General features: G+C 39.6%; 2 protein-coding genes across 6 annotated transcripts in view; one reads left to right on the top strand and one right to left on the bottom strand.

Moving 5' to 3' along the window:
* ankzf1 (ankyrin repeat and zinc finger peptidyl tRNA hydrolase 1) lies at positions 1-19017 on the top strand. 4 transcript variants are annotated; one of them, XM_088930348.1, is made up of 16 exons: positions 1-40; positions 923-1072; positions 1838-1950; positions 3386-3488; positions 4726-4937; positions 5554-5663; positions 7598-7751; positions 9303-9525; positions 10382-10483; positions 11075-11242; positions 13332-13475; positions 14229-14508; positions 15586-15697; positions 16143-16310; positions 16955-17025; positions 18123-19017. In XM_088930348.1, exons 2-16 carry the CDS (start codon positions 946-948, stop codon positions 18247-18249), a joined length of 2214 nt encoding a protein of 737 aa, XP_088786474.1. In that variant the 5' UTR covers positions 1-40; positions 923-945; the 3' UTR covers positions 18250-19017. The 4 variants fall into 4 exon arrangements, with proteins under 4 accessions (XP_088786474.1, XP_088786473.1, XP_088786476.1 ...); XM_088930347.1 differs by having other exon boundaries at positions 34-236; XM_088930350.1 differs by having other exon boundaries at positions 34-236; positions 11078-11242.
* The window catches only part of glb1l (galactosidase, beta 1-like), a 17265-nt gene continuing 8954 nt past the window's right edge, over positions 19008-27318 (bottom strand). For both annotated transcript variants that reach the window (XM_088930351.1, XM_088930352.1), the window contains exons 14-16: positions 25219-25350; positions 22823-23050; positions 19008-22353 (exon numbers count right to left, since the gene is read on the bottom strand). In XM_088930351.1, the coding sequence (XP_088786477.1) occupies positions 22150-22353; positions 22823-23050; positions 25219-25350 (564 nt within the window). In that variant the 3' untranslated portion in view covers positions 19008-22149. The remainder of the gene's footprint in view (positions 22354-22822; positions 23051-25218; positions 25351-27318) is intronic.

The raw sequence follows: 27318 nt of genomic DNA on the forward strand, positions 1-27318 counted from the left end.
TTCAGCTTCCGTACTATGCAGTAATTCAAGTCCTCCTCGGGTAGGTTGTTTTTGAAACGGTAGTACGGTATGCTTAAATAGCACGAGTTTCTGAATTGATAATCGTATCGTTGGAAATATACAAGTAGTATAATATAATCGATGTACGATTTGATTCTTTCTTATAAAGACGAAAATAACCTGACGGGGAAAACGCAAAAGACATTGTCATTTCTGGACTATTACAGTATTAACTTGTGGGTACAGCCTGCAATTAGTATTTCTGTATACCTGATTTTCCGAACTATATGTTTGCGGGGGAATATGGCAAGAACAAAGTTCTGGTGCTTCTTATGCTGTTGCGACACGTGTTAACTTTCAGGAGTGAACTTTGACACAGATAAGAATTTGTTAATACGATACCAGCGCAAAAATCAGTTTAAACTTAGAGTCCGAGGTGTTTATAGTAATTTTTCGAAACATTTTGAGAATTTATAATGTTCACATATGTATATATATAGTACTTTTTCTTCCATTTAAAGACAAAGTTGGGTGTTGCTTAGTCATATCAAATTTAACTTGCTCATGAGTCTTTTGGTTTGGTGTTCCATTACTTACTTTACATACAGCGCAACAGCCAACTTTGAACTGGGAAACCCGGTATTGCATCATTTGCATTCAAACACAATGTGTGACAACAGTCGTGTTTAGCAAATGTTGTAGACGAGTAAGCATTATCTTGGGAGACGGTAAACAACGAGTTTTTACAAGATAGTAGGCGTCTTTAAGAAGTTTCTTATTTTAGCTGTTCAACTACTGGTACTTTTGTCACTGGGTAGTTCGATCCATTCTCCCATATGGTTGTATTGGAGTCATTAGCAGTGACCTGAGTCAGAGGAGGTGTCTTTAGTGATTATTGAGCGTCAGATCTTGTGTGGTGCAGGTGATCTCATCGTGTTGGCAGCCATGGCACATCCAGAATCCCATTCAGTGTTTGACTGCCACCAAGAACCTTCTTTGCTGGAGGGGCTGCAGGAGGTCACTGACACCCAAGGACTGGCCATGCCTACCAATGCCATCTCTCCTAATACAGGTACATTTTAATGTGTGCACTGCTTTCATTCTGCCTCTTTTCACCCTCTTTTCCAGAAAGATCCCCCTGTGATCATAAAATGTGTTTTAACTCACCTTAAAGCCAAGACACTAGTCAAACCCATTGCTTAAGCGTTAGCAAAAATGTTATTAGAACTTCATATAGTTTTATCTGAGAGATTTGCTGCCCTCCAATTTAAACATTTATTTATGGAATGCAATATATGTCTCTATTGTGCTTTATTAAATCTGGAAGTTATGGATCTTTCTTCTACTTTGCCTTTTTACTTGTAACTTTTAGCTATGCAAAAATGTCAATTACAGGATTATAAAAAAACTGTAAATAATGTAGTGTAAATTATGCCTCCAGTTGTTAGTGAATGAATCAGTTTTATCTCTTTTACTTACATTGAAGGTTTTCCATTGTTCACTGGATGGTAGAGCAAAATATAGTTCAAAAATACTCTGTAGTATTTTACCACCACATACTGATTAATGCTAGAGTTTGGGTAAGTGTTTTTCACAGCATTTTTACAGCTGTCTTTAGACAGTGTCAGATCATTTTCTGATGCAAGACTGCTTTAACTCCATCGCGATCATCAGTCATTAGGAGCTCTTACAGTTCTCCTGCTGTAATACACAAAAGAGCTAAAGGTGACCAAATGTGTGCTGAAGTGGTGGTGATACAAGAGGGGGCTTTGCCTATGCACAAGACCTTTCTACAGTGTGGGTATGTCGCTAATGAAGACTTCTTTCCTTCTTCCAGATGAAAAACTTTTAGCAGATAGCAGTAAGGGTCCGACTGTAACTATCGTCGAGGTATCTGACAGGATGTTTTGCTCTGCCTGCCAGTGCCCTTTTGAGAGTCGGGAAGAGCAGGTGAGCCTCTTAGTCTTTGAAAGACTGATTTGTAAGCTCATTTACAATTTCAGAAGTCCCAGTCTAAAGTCCCTAGTCTGTAGACAACATAAACAGTTTAGTAAAGAAGAAACAGTTAAGCCTCCAAAATCCCAATGTTTGACAAATACCTGTAGATAGTATTCTGTAATCCTTTTAATCCTTTTAAATCAGTTTCAGAAGTGTAATGATAAGTACTTTGCTTGCTTCAAAAAAGAAATGATTTCATTTTTAGAAATAGTTTTGAAACAAGGTGGTCTGTCGTCTAACAACATGAGATTTCACATTTCACTCACATTAGAATGCCATTGAGATTGAGAATTCATTGAGAATTCCTTATCTTAAGAGATTTCTTTATTTTAAGTGACTGTGACACTTAACTCTTCTGTACTAATGTTAGTTCATTAGGCTGAGGCGCATTCTTCCTTGGTGAATACCTGAGTTCATTGAATACATCGGTAATTTTCCTCTCGGTTATTATTTGTTGTTTTTTTTAATAATTATTATATACTCAAGTATATACTGGCCTATTTAATTTGCTATTTTTACTTATAATTCACTCACTACTTTTCTTTAAATAATATCAAATCATATCATAGAAGGCATTCACCAGTCAGTGATAGGTAATGAAAACACAGCCTAGACTCGAATGTAAATAAAAAAATACAATTGTAATTAGTATGTCTTCAGTACGTCTATTTATTTAAAATTTACATTTAAATATTTGAAAATTCCCTTCAAGGTAGCCAGGGTGGGGTTCACATAACTTATTTCTCTTCTGATTTCTCTTCACAAACACAGTATGTCACTTTCAGAGACAGCAATGTCTGAATGCATCCTTCACTGAGAAACTACTAGTTTTGTACTATTATTATTATATGATATCCTTGGAGACTGGATTCCAGAGATCTGGGGCATAACAAGAGAAAGTCTGTCACCTATAAAGTATAAGCTAGTCTGGGGGACAAACAGGGGACCAGAATCAGTTGAACAAAGATTGCAAGGTGGAGAGTAGGAAGATAATGAGGTACTGAGGTGCCAAGCCACATAAAGCCTTATAGGTGAGCATGGGGATTATGAAGTAGACACAAAACCTGGTAGGAAGCCGGTGCAAGGACTCCAGGACAGGAGTAATGTGATTGCTTGCAAGCAGCTTGTTCAAAATTCTGGCTGCCGAATTCTGTACGTACTGAAGTTGAAATTTATTTAGTTTGGATTTAGATCCCACAGTGATTGGGGTATGGCAGTAATCAATTCAACATAAGATGTAATCTGATTGTCCTGTCGTCTATTGTCCTATTGTAAGTGACTCTCAGCTGCACTTATATACAGAGTCTTGGAGATGACCCATGCTTAAGGTGCTTTGGTTAAGACCGTCTGAAAACAATGATGTGTGCTGGTCTCCTTTTGCTCTCAGACAGAACATTACAGACTGGATTGGCACCGGTTTAACCTGCGGCAGCGGCTTTTGGGGTCACAGCCCACCACTGCAGAGGAGTTTGAGAGCCGGACTGGAGCAGGTACCTCATGGCGCTGCATAGTCTAGATTGGCAGGGGTACCAGGCGTGATAGGAAAGTAGTTACAGATTTTCACACTACCTCAGAAACAGTCATGCTGTCGGGTTGCTTACAGTCCCACCATAAAATTGTCAAATGTTCTAATGAACTGAATAATGAGTAGAGTTTTGGCGCAGAGTTTGGAGCAGTTGTTTAAGTAGCAGTGCAAAGATGACCTGCCTGAAAGCTGATGACTCTTTCAGCTACAGTGGGTTGCCTGTGAAGTTAGTGGCAAATTGGTCTTCTTTAGATTTTTTAAAGAATGTTGTTTATTATTTCAACTGTTCCCAATCCTGGCCCTAAAAGCCTACACACCTGCTGGTTTTTGTTTCAGCCGAACTCTCAGTTACACAGTTGTACCCTTTTGGACTTAACAATAGTTTTATTTCAGTTTCTAAACATGTTGCCTTTTTAACTGTTGCATAAAATAAAATCCCAAAATTTGGAGTAGAAAACAAACTTGCAGATATTCCAATTAAGCAGCTTGTTAGTTCAGTTAAGGCTCTAGTTACCTGTAGGTAATTAGGGTCGACTGGATTCAAAACCAGTAGGTTTGTGGTAGGTAACCCACGTCTTATATAACAGACAACATAGAGCATTTACCATTTTTTAAAAGTAAATCCTGACTTTAGAAGTTTTATTTGATACTTAATGAGCATTGTTTTAGATTTAGGCATTATATTTTCTACATGGAAGCACAGCTCAAGATAAGGCTTATTGGGTATTTCACTTTGATTATTCTTCCTCTGTTTTTAATTGTTTCATAAGTTCCTGTTTGATTTGCTAACACTGTACTTTAATGTCAATCCATGTGATAGTAAAAGAAAATACATTTTTTTCATTTACAGGTCAGTCTGCCTCACAAACGTTTTGGTATTGTGTTTTATTTCTCTTACTTGATGGGTCTGAACTATTGATTATTGATCAATAGTATTGATTATTGACACTTGAAATGTCTGCGGTTTGGAAAGTCTGCTGTTTTTTCTCTGTCAACTGCACCTTTATCAGAAAGATGCTTTTAAAAATATTCTCTTGAAAACAACGTTGCAGGGGTGGATTTGTTATTCACAAGATCTAGTACCTGCGCTGAGATGTATTTGAAGGGCTCCTTGATTACCAACAAAGCGATGCAAGAGTAGCTCCTAGGATTTTATTGTTTTGAATGCTTGCGAAATAACAGTGCTTGCTGTTTGCTGTCAGGTGACCTGTCCAGTATCTCTGGGTCAGACTCTGAAGATGAAGGCTCTGACAGTGACTGGGGTTACCGTGGTGATCGGGACAGTGGCTCAGCTGGGACAGACAGTCCTCCTGACAGCGAGGTGTCGACTGGGCGCATTTCCTGCAGAGTCCTCTTCAGTAACTCCAAGGGGCAGTATCTGTCTGTCTATCGCTGCATACTGTGCAGCAAGAAGGTACAAGCAAGGAAAGAGGATAAGCCAGTCGAGAGCAGAAACACTGTCGTATACTGCTTGTGTATCCTTTCTCTATACATTCTCTCACTTTAGGGTGCCTGGGTCTACAGACTGTATGGTTGGATCATTTCTGGCAAATGTGTCAGTTTTAAATATTGAGTGTAAAAGCCATGATTTTAAAAATACAAAAAAATCTTTTTTTCATTGTGGCCACTCTTGCATCCATGCCCCAGAGTGAAATGAGGTTCTTCTAAATTTCTTCCCTCTCAGTTATAAATTCAGATTTAACACCAGGCAGTGCAGGTACTTTATAATGTGATCCCCAGGTGCTGTTGATATAAAGACAGAATGCTCCAAAAATGATAGTCTAATGTTATGGTTCTGTACCCCCCTGTTTAATGCTTTTTGCTTATAACTAGGCAACTGTGACTGATTCAATTTATTTTTTAACTAGTCCAGCTGTTTTTACAATTTAAGAACCAGCATTATTGTAAGTTTTAGGGGGAGTTAAGAATGCTTTGATGTTAATGCTGTCAGTACTGTCCCAAATGATATTGTCCTTTGGATAAAGTTTAATTGTGTCAAACTCTTCCTCAGTTCTCCTGCTGTCTTGCAGATGGAGAGTGAAAATGACCTGGCAGCCTCCCTAAAGAAGCTCAGTAAGAAGGCTGTGTGGGTCATCCTGATGGCTGGAGGAGGGCATTTTGCTGGAGCAGTTTTTCAAGGGTACAATAACTCCCTTTTTGAAAGAGTTTTTATGACAGGAAAGTGTTGACACTACATTGTTGACACATTTATTTCAGCAGATGCTACATAGTTATTTCTAGATTCATAATTACACCACCACATAGCCAGAAAACAACAACGAGTCTGACCCAGAGATAATGTAACAAATAATAATAATAAAAATTGCTTACACTTGTATAGTGCTTCTCTGGACACTCCACTCAAAGCGCTTTACAGGTAATCAAATCAAATCAAATCAAAGTTTATTTATCAAATGCACAACAATACGGCGTGCAGCAGTAGTTGCTGGCAATGAAATGTCTTTTTCTGCGAGCTCACAAAAATTACAAGAATCACAAAAATCACAAAAATCACCAAATTTGGGAGTAATGGGGACTCCCCTCCACCCCCATCAATGTGAAGCCCCACCTGGATGATGCGACGGCAGCCATAGTGCGCCAGAACACTCGCCACACACCAGCGTGGAATAAACCTATTACTTGTTCCTTTGCAGCCTACGCATGCTGACACAGCTACCCACCTAAACTACATAACCTTCCTTTTCAATTTTTAATTAACATATTGCTCTTCATTCACTAGGGAGAAATACCCTTACTACAAAACATGTCATAACAAAAGAAGGAAGGTAACCATTCTCATTCCAGCTCACCCTGCTCTGGAGGCTGATCTTGAGCCTTCCTGTTCCTCCTGGGTTTCTGCTTTGCCACGGACCTCTCTGGTCCCTCCACACTGTCTGCTGGCTCTGGGTTCTCAGAGTACTCTCTCTGCTGAACTGACTCCCTAGACACCAGGTCTAAACACAGACAGCCATCAATCACATTTCAAAACTGCCTGCATCTGACTGTAAAGTCACAGTTTAGAAAATCTGAAATAGAAAACAATTAGGAATCAAACCAAATGCCCGGTACAACCAGAAAACCTGTAGAATTAAAAAGGTGAAATATACAGCAAACCCCTTCAAGTAAAACATGAGATAAATTCTGATTTTAATTCCATTTTTGTGTCACTTATCTCCTTCTACAGTATTGAGGGTTAGCAGAAGCAAACAAATTGTGTAAATCTAATCCATTGAAACAAAATGTAATAATAATTAGCAGCACCTGAAAGCAGTGATATAACTTGTCAAACCACACATGTTAATAATAATAATTGCTTACACTTATATAGCACTTTTCTGGACACTCCACTCAAAGCGCTTTACAGGTAATGGGGACTCCCCTCCACCACCACCAATGTGCAGCATCCACCTGGATGATGCAACGGCAGCCATAGTGCGCCAGAACGCTCACCACACATCAGCTATTAGTGGGGAGGAGAGCAGAGTGATGAAGCCAGTTCAGAGATGGGAATTATTAGGAGGCCGTGATTGGTAAAGGCCAATGGGAATTTTGGTCAGGACGCCGGGGTTACACCCCTACTCTTTCAGAGAAACTCGCTGAGATTTTTAATGACCACAGAGAGTCAGACCTCGAGACCTCGGTTTTACGTCTCATCCAAAGGACGGCGCCTGTTTACAGTATAGTGTATCCTTTCGTCTGTGGAATAACTCTTCATTGTAAAACCATGTATTAACTTTGGGTGAAATTATTAAACACCTGAGGACCTTTTGTTATAAATGGAAAGGCTATAGAAATAAAGGTTGTTGAAGCAGTCTTAATAAGAAAGGATCTCGTTGTGATACTGTGCCGTTCTTTGTTCTGATGTTTGAACTGAGTTTTATTAGATCATTGGTCTAATTCTAGGAAAGAAAGGCAAAATCCTCTTATAGATGAGATATTGGCATCTACAATATGTATAGTCTCTATGCTGCATCTGTAGAGACACCTGTTGACATACTTTTCATCTCCAGTTCTGTTCTGTTAGCTGGAGCACGTAAACAATTGTGTAGACTTCTTTCTCCTCTGATTTTCCAGGAGGGACATTCTGCAGCACAAGACCTTCCATCGGTATACAGTTCGTGCGAAGCGTGGTACTGCACAGGGCCTGAGAGACTCCCAGAACCGCAGCCATGCTCCCAAATCTGCTGGCGCAGCCCTGCGCAGGTACAATGAGGCTGCACTGCTGAAGGTAGGGCCATCTCCTCCGTCTGCTTTCTTACTAAACTCGACCACTTTCCCATTCAGTTTCTATGCTGAACAGTCTCAAGCTGTTTGTCAAGGAAGCTTTTCAGTACTAGTGTGCAAAATCAACATTATAATGTAATGGATCTGCTTTTGATTGTATTCGTGGTGGATTTATTCATTTGTTGTTGTGCTTTTTATTTTTTTACTTAATAATAGAATAATTCATATGTTGTTATTCAAAGTGATTCCGTTAAATTGGGGTTTTTCTAAAGCTAGAAAAGGTTTAGGTAATCAATTGCTTATGACATTATATGCAGTTAAGAAAATGAATGAACAAATAAGTCAAATTTATTTGGACTGAGAGACATACATTTCTCTTTTGCCTGAGGAGTGCAGGTGTCACATTCCTGCTTTTGAAGAGCTGTTGCTGTTTTAATAAACATCTATATTATTGTGATTAATGGTTTTGGTCGCTTGTCTTTCTTCCTCTTCTGCAAATATAAACGTTTGTGAATTTTGAAATACACACTTTGAGAAGGATTCAGGAGTCTCATCAAGCTTCATTATAAACTCATTTTACAGCTCACTAGTTTCTTTTTGGTGTTGGCCAGTGTAAAAAATGCTGAAGTAATAGTTGTAATAATACTAATTGTTATTTATTCAACATAACTTAGTGTTCTTAATCAAAAAATAAAATGTAGTTAAAAGTTTGTGTTTTTTGTTTTAGTAATCAATACATAGGAGAGGATATGAGGCCTTAAATGCTCTATTTGTATCTTTTATTAAAATTTTAAGTAGATCCTTATAAAAACTCCACAGTGTTTATTTTTAGGTGTTTATACTGGTCATTTATGGGTGTTTATATTGTTCATACTGTACAGAGCCTTATTCTTTAAGTAAGTAACTGACAAGAACTGATAAGAGCTTCCCAGCATGACTTTCTGTTTTATTATAAAAGTGCTTTGTTTTGTATGTAAAAAATGCATCCAAATAAAATGCAGGAAAAAAAGATTTTAATAAAAAAATAAACCTGTCACAGACACTTGCATTTGAACGCATGTTGCTGAAGTGAATTCGGTCTCTTGATTGAATAAAAAGGGCATTATGGTACAGTACATGCACCAACATCTGTAGCATTATCTACTGTCCGTTTCATATTAATGTAGAATAAGCAATGCAGGATGGTCCTGGCTTACTCTGGCCCTCAGTAATACAGTGTTTGGCTGCAGCTACTGCTTTGTACTATTGTCATGTAGCCACCCTCATCACTTGCCTGCATGTTAATCTCGGCGAGTGGCAGAACATTATTTAGTACAGAATGTACAATGAATTGCACTTGCCACGTGCTTGTTTGTTTTCATTTATTTTTATGTGTGTTTTTTCTCATATTTTTGTGGATGTGGCTATACCCTCCTGGTCCCTATTGATCAGCAGCAACAATTTCTTTCTAACTAAACATGTTATTAGGGCTCCCATGAAGAGCCTGTACATGGGACTGGTGTAGAGTGGTGTAGAGTACTTAAGATTGGTGAAGGTACCATGCGCTGTGTTGCAGGATATCCAGGATCTGCTGGAGAGCTGGGCGAATCACCTTAGTGACGCCAATGCCATATTCCTTCGTGCCCCGTCCTATAACCGGGCCATGTTCTTTGGGGGGCGCCCAGCCCCGCTGGAGAGGAACGACCAGCGCATCCGCACACTGCCCTTTCCAACCCGTCGCCCCACCTTCCGCGAGGTCAAGAGGGTACATGAGGCCCTCTCCACATTACATGTCTATGGTAAACAATGTTTGGCATTAGAATTAAAAAAAATGTTGCATAAAATAATCTTAGCTGAGATCTGTGGATCAATATGATGCTAGCTATGAAAGGAAAAGAGACATGAATGGTAACCACTCTCACTATTGCTTAAGCTATCTTTAATTCTCAGCGTGGAGCTGTATCTTGGACAAAGGAACGCCATGCCTGAATAGCTGCCACTAGAGTCACTAACACTTCTGCCAAGAGAAGCTTGTTAAGTTGGTTATGACATGGATTCCCCAAGCAGCAACACACGATTGCCCAGGCGCTAGCAAGTTTAGGGTGATATTAGTCAGCCTGGGATCTCTCGGCCCTCGGCAACTCCTGTGGCCTCCAAGGTGCTTTCAGGCTCGGAGTGGTGTTAGTGGGCCTATCCTCTGATTGGCACTGCACCGCCATTCGATGTGTTAAAAGACGAAGGTGAGGGTTTGAAGGTGGGCGAGTCTTGTTTTTCCCGATGTGTGATCGCTTGGCTTACATCGTGTAAACCAAGATGTGAAAAATATCAGTTGACTCTTCCAAATTCAGTGATTATAATAAAAATAGTTGACATTTCTAATTTATAAAGAAGAGACTTGTTTTTAATACTGTGGTCAGTAAATTATAGTGTTAATTAGAAAACATTGTATGTAAAGCTAAATCTTGCTTATTCATAATGAGCTATGTTTTAATCCCATGTATAAAATTTGTATTTTTGTCTTGGTTTGGGTCGATGAACCGTGCTAAAAAACCACAGGGATGAGAATTTTTTGTGCCCATATTTTTGGTGGCCTCTAGTGGTGTCCATGGGAGAAGACATTACACCAAGAGGATAAGTATTGATTTTGCATTGCAGGAAAAGACACTGATATTGCCAACATCATCAGTTCTCCAAAGAAGGTGTGGAAGAAGGCATTGAAACCATCACAAAAAGCCACTCCCGTCCTGCAGATAAATGGTGAGTTAGTGGTCCTAAAAGCATGATGGGCTGAATTGATAGTATTGACTACAGAATTAACATTTTACAAGGGCAGTGATTTGGACTTGTGGATTTTCTTTTTTTCTGTTTTCCCTGAAGTTGTTACTACTGTGAATTTTGTGTCTCCAGAAAACTGTTCATTAACCCCAAGTACACTGATAATCTTTTCTTGCTTTTTCATTGCATTGTATTTCATACACAGAAATGAGCTTTGAACCATTTATAAGTTTAAATAAAAACTAGTCAATGTGCATGAAAGTTATTCTGTATAGGACCTTGGGATCTGCAGGTTTTTAATTCTTCACAATTTAAACAATCAAGTTATTACTGTGTTAGTTGTTTCACTTTTGCTGACAGAGGGCTGATAATGTAAAGCAACCCGCAAAAACTGATGGATATATTGCATAAGAATTACAGTGAGGCTAGCTAGTTTTGAAATATTCCATTGATTAATGTACGACAGTATGTGTGTATGCTTTCCCAAGGACAGTTTCTCCCTCATGTGTCTGTTGTCCCATGGCATGGGAGTCAGACACCTGTCAGATCTGCTGTGTGTTTTGTCCCTGGCAGCAGCAGTGGAGGAGGAGGTGGAGAAGGAGTGCTCTGGAGAGGAGAGCCCTGCAGTGGAGCTGGAGACAGTGGAGCTGAGCCTGAGCACGCTGGAGCTGAAGGAGTTCGAGATCTGTCCACGCAAGAAGAGGCACAAGAAAAAGAAGAAGCAGGCTGCAGCAGCAACAGGTACAGGTGGTCAACATCTTACAGTTACAAAAAGTGACAATAAAAATGAGGTTATGCATTAAAGGTATCTCATGCTATCTTATCTCAAGCTGTTAAAGCAGAGTTTGAGTAAATCAGATAGGAGTTTGATCCACACACTTCGCACTTGTTTACTTCAAATGTAAAGTTGATGACATACTCACCATGGTTGATGGTTGATGACCAGTTCACCATGCTTTGTATTTCTGTATGCCACAAGCTATGAGTGGTATTGTTACAGTGCTGCTGTACACAGGGCACAGCTGTGGGTGAGATTGGTCAGAATCCAAGCGCAAGGGACCGGAGAGATACGGAGTAGCCCGAAAAGAGCCGAGTGTGAGGGTTATGAACTCTCAGGATCAACTGAGGGAAAGTGAAGAATTAGAAAGGCGATTAAATGTAAATAACTCTGGCCAGACAGCCTGGAAAATAGGAAACTGGCACTGGTTCTGATGGACCGGGCGCTCAATCATCATTCAGAATGATGAGCCCACCAGCGATCGGGTCCTGTGCCGAGCTCCCGAGGAAAAGGAGGCGAAAAAGAAAAAGTAAGGGGAGAGGCACTCAGGTCAGTAACCGTGCTGTGTCTGGTAGGCCTCAGAGAGCAGGGCGGTTCAGCTACAGTGGCAGGGCAGGAAACTCCTCTCCTGGTGGTCTGTATGGAAGGAGTCAGAATCCCCAGTGCCTGTGAGACAGGACTGACAGAGATATCTGCTGGGAATGGATCCTCGCTTCAAAACCTGTCCAACAACACAGTCCCAGAGGGAGCCCAGGGAATGGAATTCCAAAACAAGGAAGGCTCTGCTCGGACCCTGATTGGTGGCTTAGGATAGAAGAAAAACAGAAAATAAATTAAAGGGGAGAGTCACCCAGATGCAGAACTAAACTCTTGTCTGGTATTTGTCACTGTGTATGTTCCACAGTGCACAGCTAGTGACAGTTTTGGACAGTTTGTCTCTTGTTTTTTGTCTACCCTGCAATCTTCATTACTGGACTCAATTCATTATTAATTTTAAATTTTGCCCTGAGAGACCCCTAAAATGAACTAAACACCAGAGTTGCCATATTTACCATTGACATACAGAGGTCATTACAGTGTAAGACTGGAAATGGAAAGTGTCAGAACTATTTAAACAAAAATAAATATAAACTCTCAACATGCCAGCAGCCATATCACCCTGGAACTCACAACTGGCAACCCACTGAAGCTAAGCAGGTGTGAGCCTGGTCAGTACCTGGATGGTAGAAAAACTAAGGTTGCTGCTGGAAGAGGTGTTAGTGAGGCCAGCAGGGGGCGCTCACCCTGCGGTCTGTGTGGGTCCTAATGCCCCGGTATAGTGATGGGGACACTATACTGTAAACAGGCGCCGTCCTTCGGATGAGACGTAAAACCGAGGTCCTGACTCTCTGTGGTCGTAAAAAATCCCAGGGCGTCTCTCGAAAAGAGTAGGGGTGTAACCCCGGCGTCCTGGCCAAATTTCCCATTGGCCCTTACCAATCATGGCCTCCTAATAATCTCCATCTATGAATTGGCTTCATTACTCTGCTGTCCTCCCCACTGATAGCTGGTGTGTGGTGAGCGTTGTGGCGCACTATGGCTGCCGTCGCATCATCCAGGTGGATGCTGCACATTGGTGGTGGTGGAGGGGAGTCCCCATTACCTGTAAAGCGCTTTGAGTGGAGTGTCCAGAAAAGTGCTATATAAGTGTAAGCAATTATTATTATTAACATGTGTGGTTTGACAAGTTATATCACTGCTTTCAGGTGCTGCTAATTATTATTACATTTTGTTTCAATGGATTAGATTTACACAATTTGTTTGCTTCTGCTAACCCTCAATACTGTAGAAGGAGATAAGTGACACAAAAATGGAATTAAAATCAGAATTTATCTCATGTTTTACTTGAAGGGGTTTGCTGTATATTTCACCTTTTTAATTCTACAGGTTTCCTGGTTGTACCGGGCATTTGGTTTGATTCCTAATTGTTTTCTATTTCAGATTTTCTAAACTGTGACTTTAGAGTCAGATGCAGGCAGTTTTGAAATGTGATTGATGGCTGTCTGTGTTTAGACCTGGTGTCTAGGGAGTCAGTTCAGCAGAGAGAGTACTCTGAGAACCCAGAGCCAGCAGACAGCGTGGAGGGACCAGAGAGGTCTGTGGCAAAGCAGAAACCCAGGAGGAGCAGGAAGGCTCAAGCTCAGCCTCCAGAGCAGGGTGAGCTGGAATGAGAATGGTTACCTTCCTTCTTTTGTTATGACATGTTTTGTAGTAAGGGTATTTCTCCCTAGTGAATGAAGAGCAATATGTTAATTAAAAATTGAAAAGGAAGGTTATGTAGTTTAGGTGGGTAGCTGTGTCAGCATGCGTAGGCTGCAAAGGAACAAGTAATAGGTTTATTCCACGCTGAAAAGAGAAGAAAGAAAACACAACGTTTCGGCCGTGGAGCCTTCTCTTCTTGACAAACCTGAAGAAGGCTCCACGGCCGAAACGTTGTGTTTTCTTTCTTCTCTTTTCAGCGTGGAATAAACCTATTACTTGTTCCTTTATGTCGTTTAGTTTCACTTTTACATCTCACAGTATCCTATTATGTGTTAGTAAGTAATTTTTGTAAAGATTTCTGTTTAGTTTGTCATAAACAAACTACAAGCTGGAAAAAACATTCTATCATATTAACTGTCTGGTAAACATCACATCTTCACTTTCTGTGTTGTGCTGGTTTGGGCTTACAGTGTTTTACCTGTGAATCTCAGAACATTGAATAATACAAGTTTTCTTCCCCAGTACATTTCCTTGCAATACACAGTGAAGTATTATTAGACAGTTGAGTAATCAGTGAAGCAAAGTGTATTCTATTCAAAAATGTTCCATGAAAGTATACAGAACCGGGACATACAGGAAAGGGAAAACCTCAGCAAGATTCCTGTGCTGTGCTTTAATGACATCGCAGTTTGATCTGCTCCTTTCCAGGCATGAGCGCAGAATACCCTGAGTACGGCCTGCGGGACTCCCTATACACTGCCTGTAAGACTGGAGATGTGGAGACCCTGCTGAGCCTACTCCAGCCGCAGGGCCCAGGGAGGGAGGATGGGACCTGTCCTTCTGTGGAGACGCAGGCTCCAGTGACCTCTGACCTGCTGAATAGTGAGATTGGCCCCGCAGGATTCACCCTGTTGCATGTTGCAGCTGCAGCAGGGCACAGAGCTGTGATCCGGCTACTGCTGGATGCTGGTAGCGACCCTGCATGCAGGTACACATAGCAGAGTCATCTGCACAGATGAACAAGATGTCTAAAACTGAGGGGAAACAAGAGTATCACAAACAACTTTCATTTTGTCTAACTCTTTCCTGTCTAGGATTAAAATGAGCTAACAGCACCTCTTTAAGCCCCTTTTGCCAAAAAGAAAATGAATACTAAATAGTAATATACAGTAGAATTGTTTAACCTTTAATTTCTTATGGTCATTCTGTAATGGTCTTCAGTGAAAGCCTGTAGGATTTTTAAACAATGTACAGTATATTGTGATTTGATTGTCCTGTGGTAAGAATTTCAGTTCTTTAAAGTAATTATTAGCTATTATTATTTTTAGATTTTGGGGTTAGAAAGAACTGGCATTGATGAGTGCATTTCAAACCACACTGAAAGTAAAATGTACACAGTAACATGTAAAACCTCTAATTTACATCACAAAATAGATGACATTTCCAGGTATGTGCAGTGCCATATTCTGCGATTCAGAACAAGGCAACCAGTCTTCTGCTTAGGTGAAGTGTCCCTATTACATGGTAAACAAGCAGGCTTGTGAATACATCTCTTATAATCCAATAGAAATATTGCTCTCGATTTCGAGACAGTTTTTGCCGACAAATACTACTTGTTAACTCTCGGCTCACGATTTGAAAATGTCTGCTGTACAACTCTTAATTATTTGCTTTTACATCACATTACATTAGTCATTTCAGTGACTAGTGAGCAGGAAGGGCCGCTTCACATCTCAATTCTTGCAAACTCGACAACATGGCGACTATGCAATACTTTCACATACTGTAAAAAAGTTCACTATTTTGTGCTTAATTTGGAATTTATAAAATTTTGCAGTATCATCAATTAATTTATTTTGTTACCCAGATTTAATAACTTGTCTGAGAAATTGCAGTTCCCTTTTAAATTATTAATCATTAATAATTATTTGGATAAAAATGTAATAAATACATTGTAAAATATACAAATAAAGTTGCAGAGAAATATAAAAATAACTCATCTATCCTAAAAAAAGTGCTTAGCTGAAGCTGTGTTTTTAGTTTGAGTTTCTCTTATTGTTCTTAGAGACAAGAAAGGACAGACTCCGTACGCAGTGGCTGCTGAGAAGGATACCAGAAATGAATTTCGCAAGTACATGGCTGAGAACCCTAACAAATACGATTATAGCAAAGCACAGGTAGGCTTTTTGGATGACTTCTGTAAACATTTTGTGTGTTGCGAAACAACTTTAAGTATCTGAGCTTTTATGTTGCTAACTTTCCACCAGACCAAGCTACGTATGAAAAAGACATGGGTGTTTATGTTGACACATTGCTTATATCTTCCAGACAATGCCAGGAGATAAATTAAAGGCAAACAAAATGCTTCAAATATATAGATAAAAGCATAGAATTCTAATCAAGAGTTGTAATGTTAAAATTGTATCATGCATTAGCCAAGGTGATATTGCCCTGTTCAAGTAATTCAGTTAACCTGTAATCTGTGATTAGATCTTAATAGTGATATACAGTACATGAAAGGGTTCAAGGAAATGTGCTGTGAAAGCTTGATGGCAGTTATAATTGCTGTGATACACAGGGGATTTGAGAGTGTGGAATAAACTGATTGTGTTTGTGTACGAGGTCCCAGGACCACTGACGGCGGAGATTGAATCGAAAAAGATGGAGAAGAAACGGGCACAGAAAGCCGCAAAGAAGCAGCGGGAGAAGGAACAGAGAGAGGAGAGGAAGAAACAGGAAGTGGAAGAGGAAGAGAAGAGGAGATATGCGGCACTCAGCGATCGAGAGAAGGTAAGACAGAGTCGTGGAGCTGAATGAACCACCTGCTGTGTTCACTTATCTCTCCGAGAAAACAGAACTTTAATGTGCTCACTCACTGGGGGGAGTCAGATTAGTCCTTTAGAAGGGGAAAATTACTAATACCAAATATAGTGACTAGATTGTTAATTCTTCAGTTGCTAATCCACTAATCGAGATCTGTTGTTTATTAGAAAAGCATATTTGTCTGGCATAATGTCTTATACACAGCAGAATAATATAAATAATATTATAATAATATTGGTCTTTTTTATCTCTGGAAAGAATCAGTTTTTCCTCTGTAGAAAATTGCCTTTTCAAACTTTCAGAATGACTCTTTTATTCATAAACAGAAAATGAATGTAATTATGTATAGTATATAATACTGTCATATTCAGTGACCTCTGAATTTTAATTTTATTGGACAGTACTTTGAGATCAAAATACTAGCATTGTAAAATCCCCACCCCAATGTGACTATAGAGTCTTCAAGCAATTTGAAAATCTGAAAACAGTGCAGCGTGTATAAACTATGGAGCCATTTTAAATTCACTGTAAAAACAATGTTTAATAGCCAGACTCTGAACTCTGTAATAATAATAAAGAATTAAATAATTAATTCTTTAATTCTTCCACAGAGAGCTGTGGCAGCAGAGAGAAGGTTGGCACACCAGATGGCAACAAGTGGAGGCACAGTTTCTAATGCAAGGTACAGTGGGGCTATATACTCAATCCTCAATCCTATAAAAACTATGGAGAAAAAAATAAAGATTAGGAAAATGGGTGAGTTATTAAATAAATCAAGTACAGTACTTATTTTTTTCAGGTTTGGGAACTCTGGTTCTTGAAAGATGAAGATCATATATTTGTTCTAAACAAACTCGGAAATCTTAAATTGTGATATGCTTTTTCATTGATTATTTATTACCTACAAAACTCGCTGGAATGGGGCTCTCCTGGAACAGGAATGGAACCCTCTGTGTCTGATTTTATTCTTTATGTTTAGTATTTATTGAATATTTGATAGGAGGAGTTTTCTTTGTTTGGACTCAGACTATAATTCTTTCTAGTAGCTGAGGCCTCTGCTATGCCTTCACCCTACCTGCTTTCTTAAAATATGTGTGCTATAGACATGATAATTCACATGATTACAATACAATACAGTCACCATACTGCAGTAAAATACTACAGCTATTTACTGTAAAAATATAGTGTATTTAAGAACTGAATATTTTAATAAAAGAGCAGTCTAATGTCTATGACTGTGATTTGTAGAGATAAAAGTTTTGTAAAGATACAAGTTTGATCATTTTAATAGTGTGCATGAACAAAACATCAATCCTGGAAGGGAGTTATTCTGTGGAGTTAACAAATCCTAGAATACAAGGAACATGGTTTACATACGTATTTATAGTAAATTAAGCATGTGAAGTGATAACATTTCCTTTCAACTTGGTATTTGTGGTTGTGTTTTCCATTTTTGTTTACTATTCAATGATGAAACTAGTGGTAATAGTACATAACTGGATGGCAATTAGTCGAGTTTGCAAACTGTCAAGGAGTTATAGTTACAGTGGTTTTGATTTCACATGTATATCAAGTCCAAAACACAAAACCAAATTAATGTGCTTGTGTGTCTGTACACTACTGCTCTTTGAACATTTCACTCTGTCCTGCAGTTTGGTACCTGTGAACTCCTAAGCTGTAGTATGTACTGTAGCTGTAGTAACTCTCAGAAGCTGACATACTGTGTGACTCAACGGGGAGCTTGTGTTGTTGTTGAAGACCTCTGGCCCTGTGTTTCAGACGCTGTTGGCAATGTGGGGAATCACTCCTGGGAAAAATCCCTTTTGAATACTTGGACTTCTCCTTCTGCACCACACGCTGTCTGCAGGAGCACCGGAGGAGCCGAGCTCCCACTGCCAGGCCCTGATGCAGCAGCTGCCTAGCCCCCCAGTCCCCCAGCCAGGACAAGGCCAAGAAGCTTGTCCTGACAGCTCACACCTCCAAGACCTAGTCCTGATGGAGTCTGGACCACCGTAGGCCAACCCAGCTTCAAATCACTGAGCAGCAGCTAACGCTGGTGACAGGAAGAAGCTCTATTATCTCCATGTTGGAGCTCATTAACTACAAATAGAAATGAGCACTGAACAAACTGATGCTGCACATTTTTTTGCAGAACTTATAAGAAATCCACTTTGATCTATTTTTCCATCAGCCATTTTGTCTTCATCATAAATCACCATTTTTTTTTTCCAATGCCCATTTTATATTCACTAGTCAACAGTGTAGATTTGGCAATTATTTTAATTAGCATCAAATTGAAGTTTGAGTTAAATCTCAATAAGGCTGCAAGCTCATAGAATGTACAGGTGATTGGCTAACACACTGCAAGATCTCCTTTATGGCAAAAGTCTATTGGAAGCTCCAGATTCAGAATATGTTTTTCTGAAACGTCACAATCTATCGCAAGTGTTTTAATCCAACTCCCCCGCAATTGTGTGAAAGGGGAGTCTGGTTTTAAACAGGCATGCTTGTAATATAATTTAAAAAAGCTTCTAAACATTTTAAAACATTTTACTGAAAATAAAGGATTCTGCAGAAGTTATTTTTTTGTTTCCTTTGAAGTAAAAGTTTCAAGATAAACCTGCCGGGTTTTTCATTTGAAATAATAAATCAGACATGTCAAATGTGATAAAAAGGAAAGATTGTTTATTGGCTCATTATCAGTAATGTCACATTTGTGTCAAGAAGTTATGTTAGACAGTAAAACACGTTTACACTGTTCTGCATTTCCATTACTAGAAGGTGTCATGAAAAACCATATCCACACAGAAAGAATCTTACTGTAGGTCTGGAATTGAACCCAGGGCCCCAGCATTGAGAGGCTGCAAAGCTAACCATCACACCACCATGTTTCCCCGCTTTCAAAAGTGTGACTCTTTGAATTTAAGAGATACTAGATGAAAATTAAAAATGATTAAAAAAATACAAAGTCAGAAACCTGATCTCCTGTGGTACACATTCCCCTCTCCTTCCCCAAAAATGACTTATTATTACATCATTAGGTATTTTTATAGTAATCTGTGATTTATAGAACAAGCAACCTGTTCTTTTGCATAATTGATACAAGAAGGGTTTCACATTTTCATACTGCATTATCAAAAATAGTTACTAGAAGATGGCAAGATAGCTGATTTCAATGTGTTATGTTCAGAGGAAGACTGGCATCCATCCCATCTAGTCCTGCCTTGCACACTATGCGTCTGCCTGCAAAACGAGGCACTCCAAATGCACAAAATCATTGTTGAGTGTTGTACTACATTTATTGGACAAAAGTGGGCAAACACCTGGCAGATGACATATAATATAAACGTAATAGGGTTTTGCATGCAGGTAGCAAAACCTATGAATATGTGCAAAACGGAAAAGACAGAAGAGGCCACATGGGTGTTTATGTTGAGACATCATTCTGTCAATGGTCCTGTACTGTCTACCCATTTTTGCAATATTATTTTTTTAGCAATAATACAGTCAAAAAAGTATTTTTATATTGAATTGCTACTTTAACCTTTGATAAATCACCAAGGATACATGTAATGGGAGTAAGTGGAATTGAGATATTTAGGTACCTGAGCTTTCCCCACTGTGGAGGTCCAGAATGTATGTGCTGACAATACCATAATAAGTGCAATAGTGATCCTTTATGTGTGTTACATTTGGAACACATTCCTGTATTATACCACTTCATCTTTTTCAATTTTTCTGGGGTATAATAGAGTCTGTTTAAAATTTTGCACTGAAGCAGTTTGTTATGTATAGCTCTAAATGGATAACTAACATTATGCCACACAGTATCCCAGTCTATGTCCTCTGACCCTATACAGAGATCAGCTGTCCACAGAGATGCACACCTATCAAAAGACGTGTCTGACCTTGCGTTAAGAAGGTTGTAAAATGTTCGAGCCTTCACTTGTATAGTAGTATGCAATAGTTTATTGCTGTAATTATCCAGTTCTTGTTTTAATTCACTTAACGGAAAGGTTTTAGACAGAAAACTTGTAAGTTTTGAGTAATTTAAATTTAATTAATTACATTTTAAATTAATTAAATTAATTGGTCTTGACAGTACAGAAAGTCTTGGTGATCTAAATAATGGTTGTACAGATAGTGAAGTGTCATAAGATAAAATTGTATTGCAGCTGTTTCTTATATTTTAAAAGAAGAACCAATTGGTGTTTCAATTAAAGATTTAGGACATGCCTTGCTATAATACAAACTTTCTAAGGAGATATCTAGCTCCGATGCTGTTTCATGCTCAATTTGTACCCAGTGCTTTTCTATTTCTGCTTTAAACCTTTGCTTGGACTGAGCCAAATACCAAGTAATAATTGTAAAAATTAGGTAACCCACCTTTATTTTTTGCTGCACTAAGTCTTTCAAAAGAACAACGAGCATGTAGACCTGTTGATACTTGCCCATGAACACTTGGCTTAAGTCTATGGGGGGTTTGTTACTTGTAAGAATTAAGTTTGAATTTACATTCAGCATGTCAAGTAAAGAATTGTTATGGCAGAACATATTTTTGTGACACTACCTGTCCTTTTCCTTGATCTGCACCATCCTTTGGTACCATTTAGACTTAAGTTCTTCCTCACTTTCAGAGGCAGTCAAAGGTAGCAATCCTAAGCAGTTTTCTTTACTCCCGCTGTAGGTACTGACTGAAAGACTTAGTAAATCTTTGAGTGATGTTTGTGGGTCTATTATGAGTTTAATTATTATTATTAATTAATTATTTTTAATTATTTTTTGTGTTCACGTAGTTTCACCTGTTTTTTATCCAACCTACCCTGAATATCTTTTTTTCTGTTGCAACATGTTACAGAATCATGGAGTGAGACAAAATTGCACAGCATTAAATTGCAACTATTTTATTTACCAGTTACCTTTCTCACATATTGTCCACAATAACTACTTCCTCCTTGTGAAGAATTATGGTAACACTAGGCAATTCATGATTCCTTTTAGTGATCGCACATTTCAAAGTCATGTAAGAATTTTTTTAGGGTGTTCATATACAGTACTTTATACTTTAGGTGTACAGAGAAAGTCGGATTGACCTCTGTTACACTAACTACAGATTTGTTTTATAAGCCAATAAAAAAGTTTACATGATTTACAGCATTCTTTTAAATGCTACCAGATTGTTAAAATAAACCTCACATTTTAATGCAAATAATCACGCAGCACAAATTTAATACTCTCAAAACTTACAAGATGTGAATTAGCAGTTGAGGCAGGCAAGCTTTAAAGGCACATTTTTCTACAAATAATTCCAACAAAAATTCAATTTTTAAATGGCTGTAATGCTTGGAACGTATCTGTTGAAATGCAACTCTGAAAATGCATGCTAATGAGCTGATGTACGTGTATGTCTGAAGTCAGTCTATATTTATTAGCAACAACATTCTCGCAAAGCATTCCACGAAACTGCAGTCAAGACAGTGATTTTTTAAGTGTCTAAGGTGGCCTGTTGAGGTGCAGCTCAACACTCTAACTGTGAATATGAAGACTAAGCTGTGATGTTTTAGTCTGTGAAGGAAACCAGAAACAGATTGTCAAAGCATACTACACCATAAATGAACTGCATAGCTTTAGATAAGAAGTGTGTACACCTGATATGTAAATACAAGTGGCTTTTCCTGGACACTGAGACAGACAGAGAACTGTGGACATCATCGGACAGTAGTATGGAATGAAACCTGAGGGCACTGATAGACGGACCTTGTGTGGTGATCTTGCTTTCCCTGGTCTGATTTGTATGGCAACAGTGTCACAATCTCCCCACAGTTCTGTTGAGCTGAGCCCTGTCCATGAAAAGCACTCGAGTGTCTGAAGGAGCCTGCTCCAGCTCCAGAATGGTAATGTTATTGGGCTGGGAGGTACTGAGAAGTGGTCCAGGAACATACAGAGTTTGTTGAGGGCCTCTCTGGGGCCAATATCGACCCAGGTTTACTCCATTAATCCACACCTGTCCCTAAGAAAGTCAAACCAAACAATGTTTAGGGGACAGGGTTCTTTAGAAAATCTGCTGTATTGAGAGACATTTTAAAATAAAGTATTTAAGATACACTTTCACCTTCACTTTGTAAAAGATGGACTTTTTATGACATTTCACTTAAGGTACAAAAATCATTTTTAGAATGGTTTTCCTTACATTGCAACTACTTAAAACAATATATTTAATAGTAACTATTAAAATACATTTTAAGTGACACATTTCTAGCACAAACAACTAAGAGTATAAAGTGAATATGAATCCCATCATGATTCAAACCTTACTCACATACAGGCATTATCAATAACGTTTTAATTTGTGGCAGACCCACATATAACAGACTGGTTTAGATTTGAAATATTAATCTGAGATTTACTGGCATGTTGGCAATAGATTACAGGAAGGAAAACCTTGAGTGCTTACTTTTCATGACTTTCATGACACTTACCTTGGTCCACCCTCTGAGCCTCAGAAAGGTGTCCCAGGCCAAGCCTGTTGGCTCCAGGATACCCATGTAAAAGGTGGGTCCTTTGGAATCCTCACTGCTGCCTTTGTGCCTGGAGTGTTTCAGCTTGGAGTGTGGCCAACCATAGGCTATGGCCCCGTCAATGTCAAGAGAGTAGATCAACCAGTTAGACAGAACGTCTCTTCCCAGGTAGAGGTTGCTCACGAGGCCCTAATATGAACAGTGCAGAAAAAAAACAGTCACTGAGAAAGTTACATTTCTTGCAAGATGTGAGTTGTAAGTTGTGACCACTAAAACTTTATACAGCCATGCCTATGACTCCCATAACTCAGCAGGAAGTATTTTTAAGTGCAAAATTAACTTGGCCAGTAGCCATATCACCCTGCAACTCACAAGTGGCAACCCACTGAAGCTCAGCAGGTGTGAGCCTGGTCAGTACCTGGATGGAAGACCTCCTGGGAAAAACTAAGGTTGCTGCTGGAAGAGGTGTTAGTGGGACAGCAGGGGGTGCTCACCCTGTGGTCCATGTGGGTCCTAATGCTCCAGTATAGTGACGGGGACACTATACTGTAAACAGGCGCCGTCCGTTGGATGAGATGTAAAACCGAGGTCCGGACTCTCTGTGGTCATTAAAAATCCCAGAGTGTTTCTCGAAAAGAGTACGGGTGTAACCCCAGTGTCCTTGCCAAATTTCCCATTGGCCCTTACCAATCATGGCCTCCTAATAATCCCCATCTATGAATTGGCTTCATCACTCTGCTCTCCTCCCCACTAATAGCTGATGCGTGGTGAGCGTTCTGGCGCACTATGGCTGCCATTGCATCATCCAGGTGGATGCTGCACATTGGTGGTGGTGGAGGGGAGTCCCCATTACTTGTAAAAGCGCTTTGAGTGGAGTGTCCAGAAAAGCGCTATATAAATGTAAGCAATTATTATTATTGTTAAAAAGTAATTGGTTTAGTCTCTTTGGACCTCTGGTTTCATTCTCACTTTTAAGAGGAGTTGTATTTAGTAGCATAGATGAAGATTGCAGTACGTCGATTATAATCTGATGGAAAAAAGAAACGCAACACCTCCTCCTCCACACTCTGGCCCTCCCGTCTGCGTGGAACAGGCTGAAGAGTGACTCATCCGTGAAGAGGACCTGATGCCACTGCTGACGAATCCATCGCAGCTTCTGTCTGGCCCAAGCCAGTCGAGTGTCACGTCTAGGAGGTGTGAGCAGAGGGCCCTTGAGAGGTCGCCTTGCTCTAAGGCCAGCAGCATGGAGCCTCACTGTCCTGTCACTAATGTGGGCATTGTGTCTGCCGGCAGTTTCAGCAGCAGTACAGGTGGCAGATCTGAAATTATCTCTCAGATGGACCAGTCTGATGTGTCAGTCCTGCTCTAGTGTGGTCACTCGAGGGCAACCGGATTTTGGACGGTCATCTGTCCTGCCGGTCTACTGAAACCTCTGCAGTCGGGACACAGTGGAGCAACTTACTCCATAGTGTCTGGCAACGCTGGCACATGACATGCCTGCCTGCAGCATGCCAATGGCCCTCTCCCTTGCTTCTGGTGACATTCGAGGCATTATGGAGTGCACAGAAAACTGACTAAATGTGGCCTTTTTCTTGCAGTGACCTAAGCTTTGACTTAAGGCCTTTTTAAAGGTGACCTGATCAGGCATTGTTCCACCTGGACCTCGTTGGGTAAAAGTGCACCCAACGAGCTTTCGTGTGATTGGCAAGTTGCAATGCCACACTGCACAAGCTGTATTGGAGCAGAGGGCTTAAAACAATTTGACAACTTTTTGTGAAAGTACATAAGCCTTAAATATAGTATTCTCATTCCAGAAAATGTTGTGTTTCTTTTTCCATCAGTATATATACATATATAGAATTCCTCGACAGAGGAGGTTCTCAAGAAAGTCTGGTTTTATACAAGAGCAACACACCAATCTTATGTCCACAACCCTCCTCTATGTCACTCTGGACCAGATGTCTTTGGGAGATGGGAAGAAGCTGGAGCAAAAACCCAGATAAACTTCAGATATATAAATACCAAAGGCTAGAATTGAATTCAGGTCCACGGAGCCCTGAAACAGCAGCGCTAACTACTCAGCTACCCACAGTCTCAATATTATTAAATGAAAACTTGCATTTTATGCTTATTCAGAGCAATACCAGTAAATAACTGCAAACCACTGCACAACCACGGATCAGCTCTCAAGAAAAGAAAAGACTGATCCAAAGCTGAATTATAAATAAATAAAACAAACTACTATATGACTTCAGTTAAGAAGTACTTCTGTCCATAAACAACAGCTAGAACAAACCAGCAATGACTCTTATTTATTTAACTTGAGTTCTTTTCATCAGTTCGGAGGTTGTTCTTGCCTTGAAGTCGTTAATGTGACTCCCGAAGTTAACCCTCCCCATGTTCTCAACCAGGATGTCTAACTGATCTCCTTCTTTTCCAGTCACATTCAACACCAGAGTGGTGTCTCTTTCCAGCACACCCTGGAACACCTGGAACACATGATGGGACAAACAGAGAAACAGACCAACTTTAGAAAGACAGCATACAGGAGAGTGATTATTTTCTTACGCTTGAAAGCAAGTGATTAGTAATATTTTGGCTAAGAGATTGTCTTGCTGTAAGAGGGTGTGTTTCAGAGTAATTATGTACCATAACACTGACCAGCTTGTTTCAGGTTGTTCACTTAAGCAGTGAGGCGTGATGAGGGATGAATTTACATTTCAATCAAGCCCTTTATTGTTTTATGAAGCACAGTTCTTTAGAGGTAGATTACCCCATAATGGCCTGGCTTAATACAGGTTAATCATTGAGCTAATCTAAAGCTTTTATTCAAAGCAACATTTTTACTTTTTTCTTAATTTTGTTTGAGCACACCTATGCACCTAAATACTTTTGGAAAAAAAAATTGCAGCAATTCTGAGATGAGGTCAGTACAGTACTGCTTGTGTGCTACTCAGTTGTTTGTCGTCCTCCGAGTGAGAGTGTCATGCATTTGTTCTATTTGTGAGATAAAGAATCACCCTAATAATTGCTAAGAAGAGGTGAGAATAGTGCATGTGATCTACCTGTATCAATGAAAAGTCTGAGTTTGGAAGTGAAATTAGATTTAATATCAAGCACTCATTAGAGAAATGAGAATCACTGTCGGAGACTGGGTACATGCTTGGTTTAAGTAGTTCTACAATCTGAATGAAAACATGGATGAATTTACATCTATGCCATCATTATAATATAATGATATTATAGTATCATATAATATAGTAATATTAATATAAAAAATGCAAATGTAGACATTTCGGTTATATTATGTAATGTTGCACTACAGAGGTGGGGAAGAACCTCAGAACCTTTCATCAATTTCCCTTCGGGATTAATAAAGTCTTATCTATCTATCTAGAACCCACTTGTTGGGTGAAAAGCAGCTGAGTTGCAGAGCCTGCAAACAGCACACAGGGACTTCCCTAGAGCAGAGTGTTACTGAGATGGGAGGGAACGGGGAACGCCCACTCTGGGAGTGAGGAGCAGGCTTTTTGCTGACTGGCGAGCCGAGTAGCCACGCACACAGACAGCCATGGTGCTGTGGCTAGCTAGGCAACCAGAGTGTTATGCAAGCAAACACAGTCTGGGGCTAAAATCCAAACAAGTGAAGGCTGAAATGGGGGAGACCCTGTAGAAATGCACAGGTGGATGTGGCTGAGGTCCAGTCCAAGTTCAAAGCCAAAGGGTAATCCAAGAGACAAGGTCCGGGGACAAAGCAGAGACAAAACGCAATGACAGAGCCCCAGGCACGGTCAGGTCTGAGTATTTCTTGTGAAGAGCACCTGGAGGAACAGGTGTGGTTGTAAACAGACTCCAGGTGCTAGTATCTTCAGGTGATTAGATTCTGCAGTAGGAGCATAGAGAGACAGGCTGAGGATGACATCACAGCTTGCTCACCCCTCAGTGCAGCAGCCAGGGCAAGCATGACATGTTATGAGTTAAATAGGTTTTTGCAGTTTATGCTGGGAACCTCACCAACATTTCTGATATTCTTCCTATGGGAAATTGGTTTCTATGGGAAATATGTTCTCTGTGTTATGTTCTGAACCAACTTAGAAACAACCTTATGGAAAACATAATGGAAAACATGCATATGCATGAAGTTCTGTTTAATGTGATTTTTCAACTAACTCTACCTGAGATGGTCCATATTTATTCTCATTTTGGTACAGGGAATTCTAACACTGGTCTTCAGGGTACACAGCTTAGAAAGTATTCTATATCTTAAATAAAAACTTTACTACTGGAAGAATTTAAATTTAACCAATTAAGCCACTGGTAGTTTTACACAGAAGTAACAAAATGCTGTACTGTTAATTTCAAAACAGGAAATTGTGTAGTGTGTCTGTTCTTTGGTTGTTGTTGTTTTGCAATCTGTAGTAAGATTCTATTTCACATTTGTTTCTGTGTTGGTGAAG

The sequence above is a fragment of the Atractosteus spatula genome, chromosome 13 (genome assembly GCF_055471065.1).
Source record: "Atractosteus spatula isolate fAtrSpa1 chromosome 13, fAtrSpa1.hap1, whole genome shotgun sequence".
Classification (NCBI taxonomy): Eukaryota; Metazoa; Chordata; class Actinopteri; order Semionotiformes; family Lepisosteidae; genus Atractosteus; species Atractosteus spatula.

Coding starts and splice junctions, on each gene's coding strand:
- ankzf1 (XM_088930348.1), top strand. CDS start 946: ATGGCACATCCAGAATCCCATTCAGTGTTTGACTGCCACCAAGAACCT. Junction 3,489..4,725: donor TGAGAGCCGGACTGGAGCAG/GTACCTCATGGC, acceptor GTTTGCTGTCAG/GTGACCTGTCCAGTATCTCT. Junction 14,509..15,585: donor GGTAGCGACCCTGCATGCAG/GTACACATAGCA, acceptor TATTGTTCTTAG/AGACAAGAAAGGACAGACTC.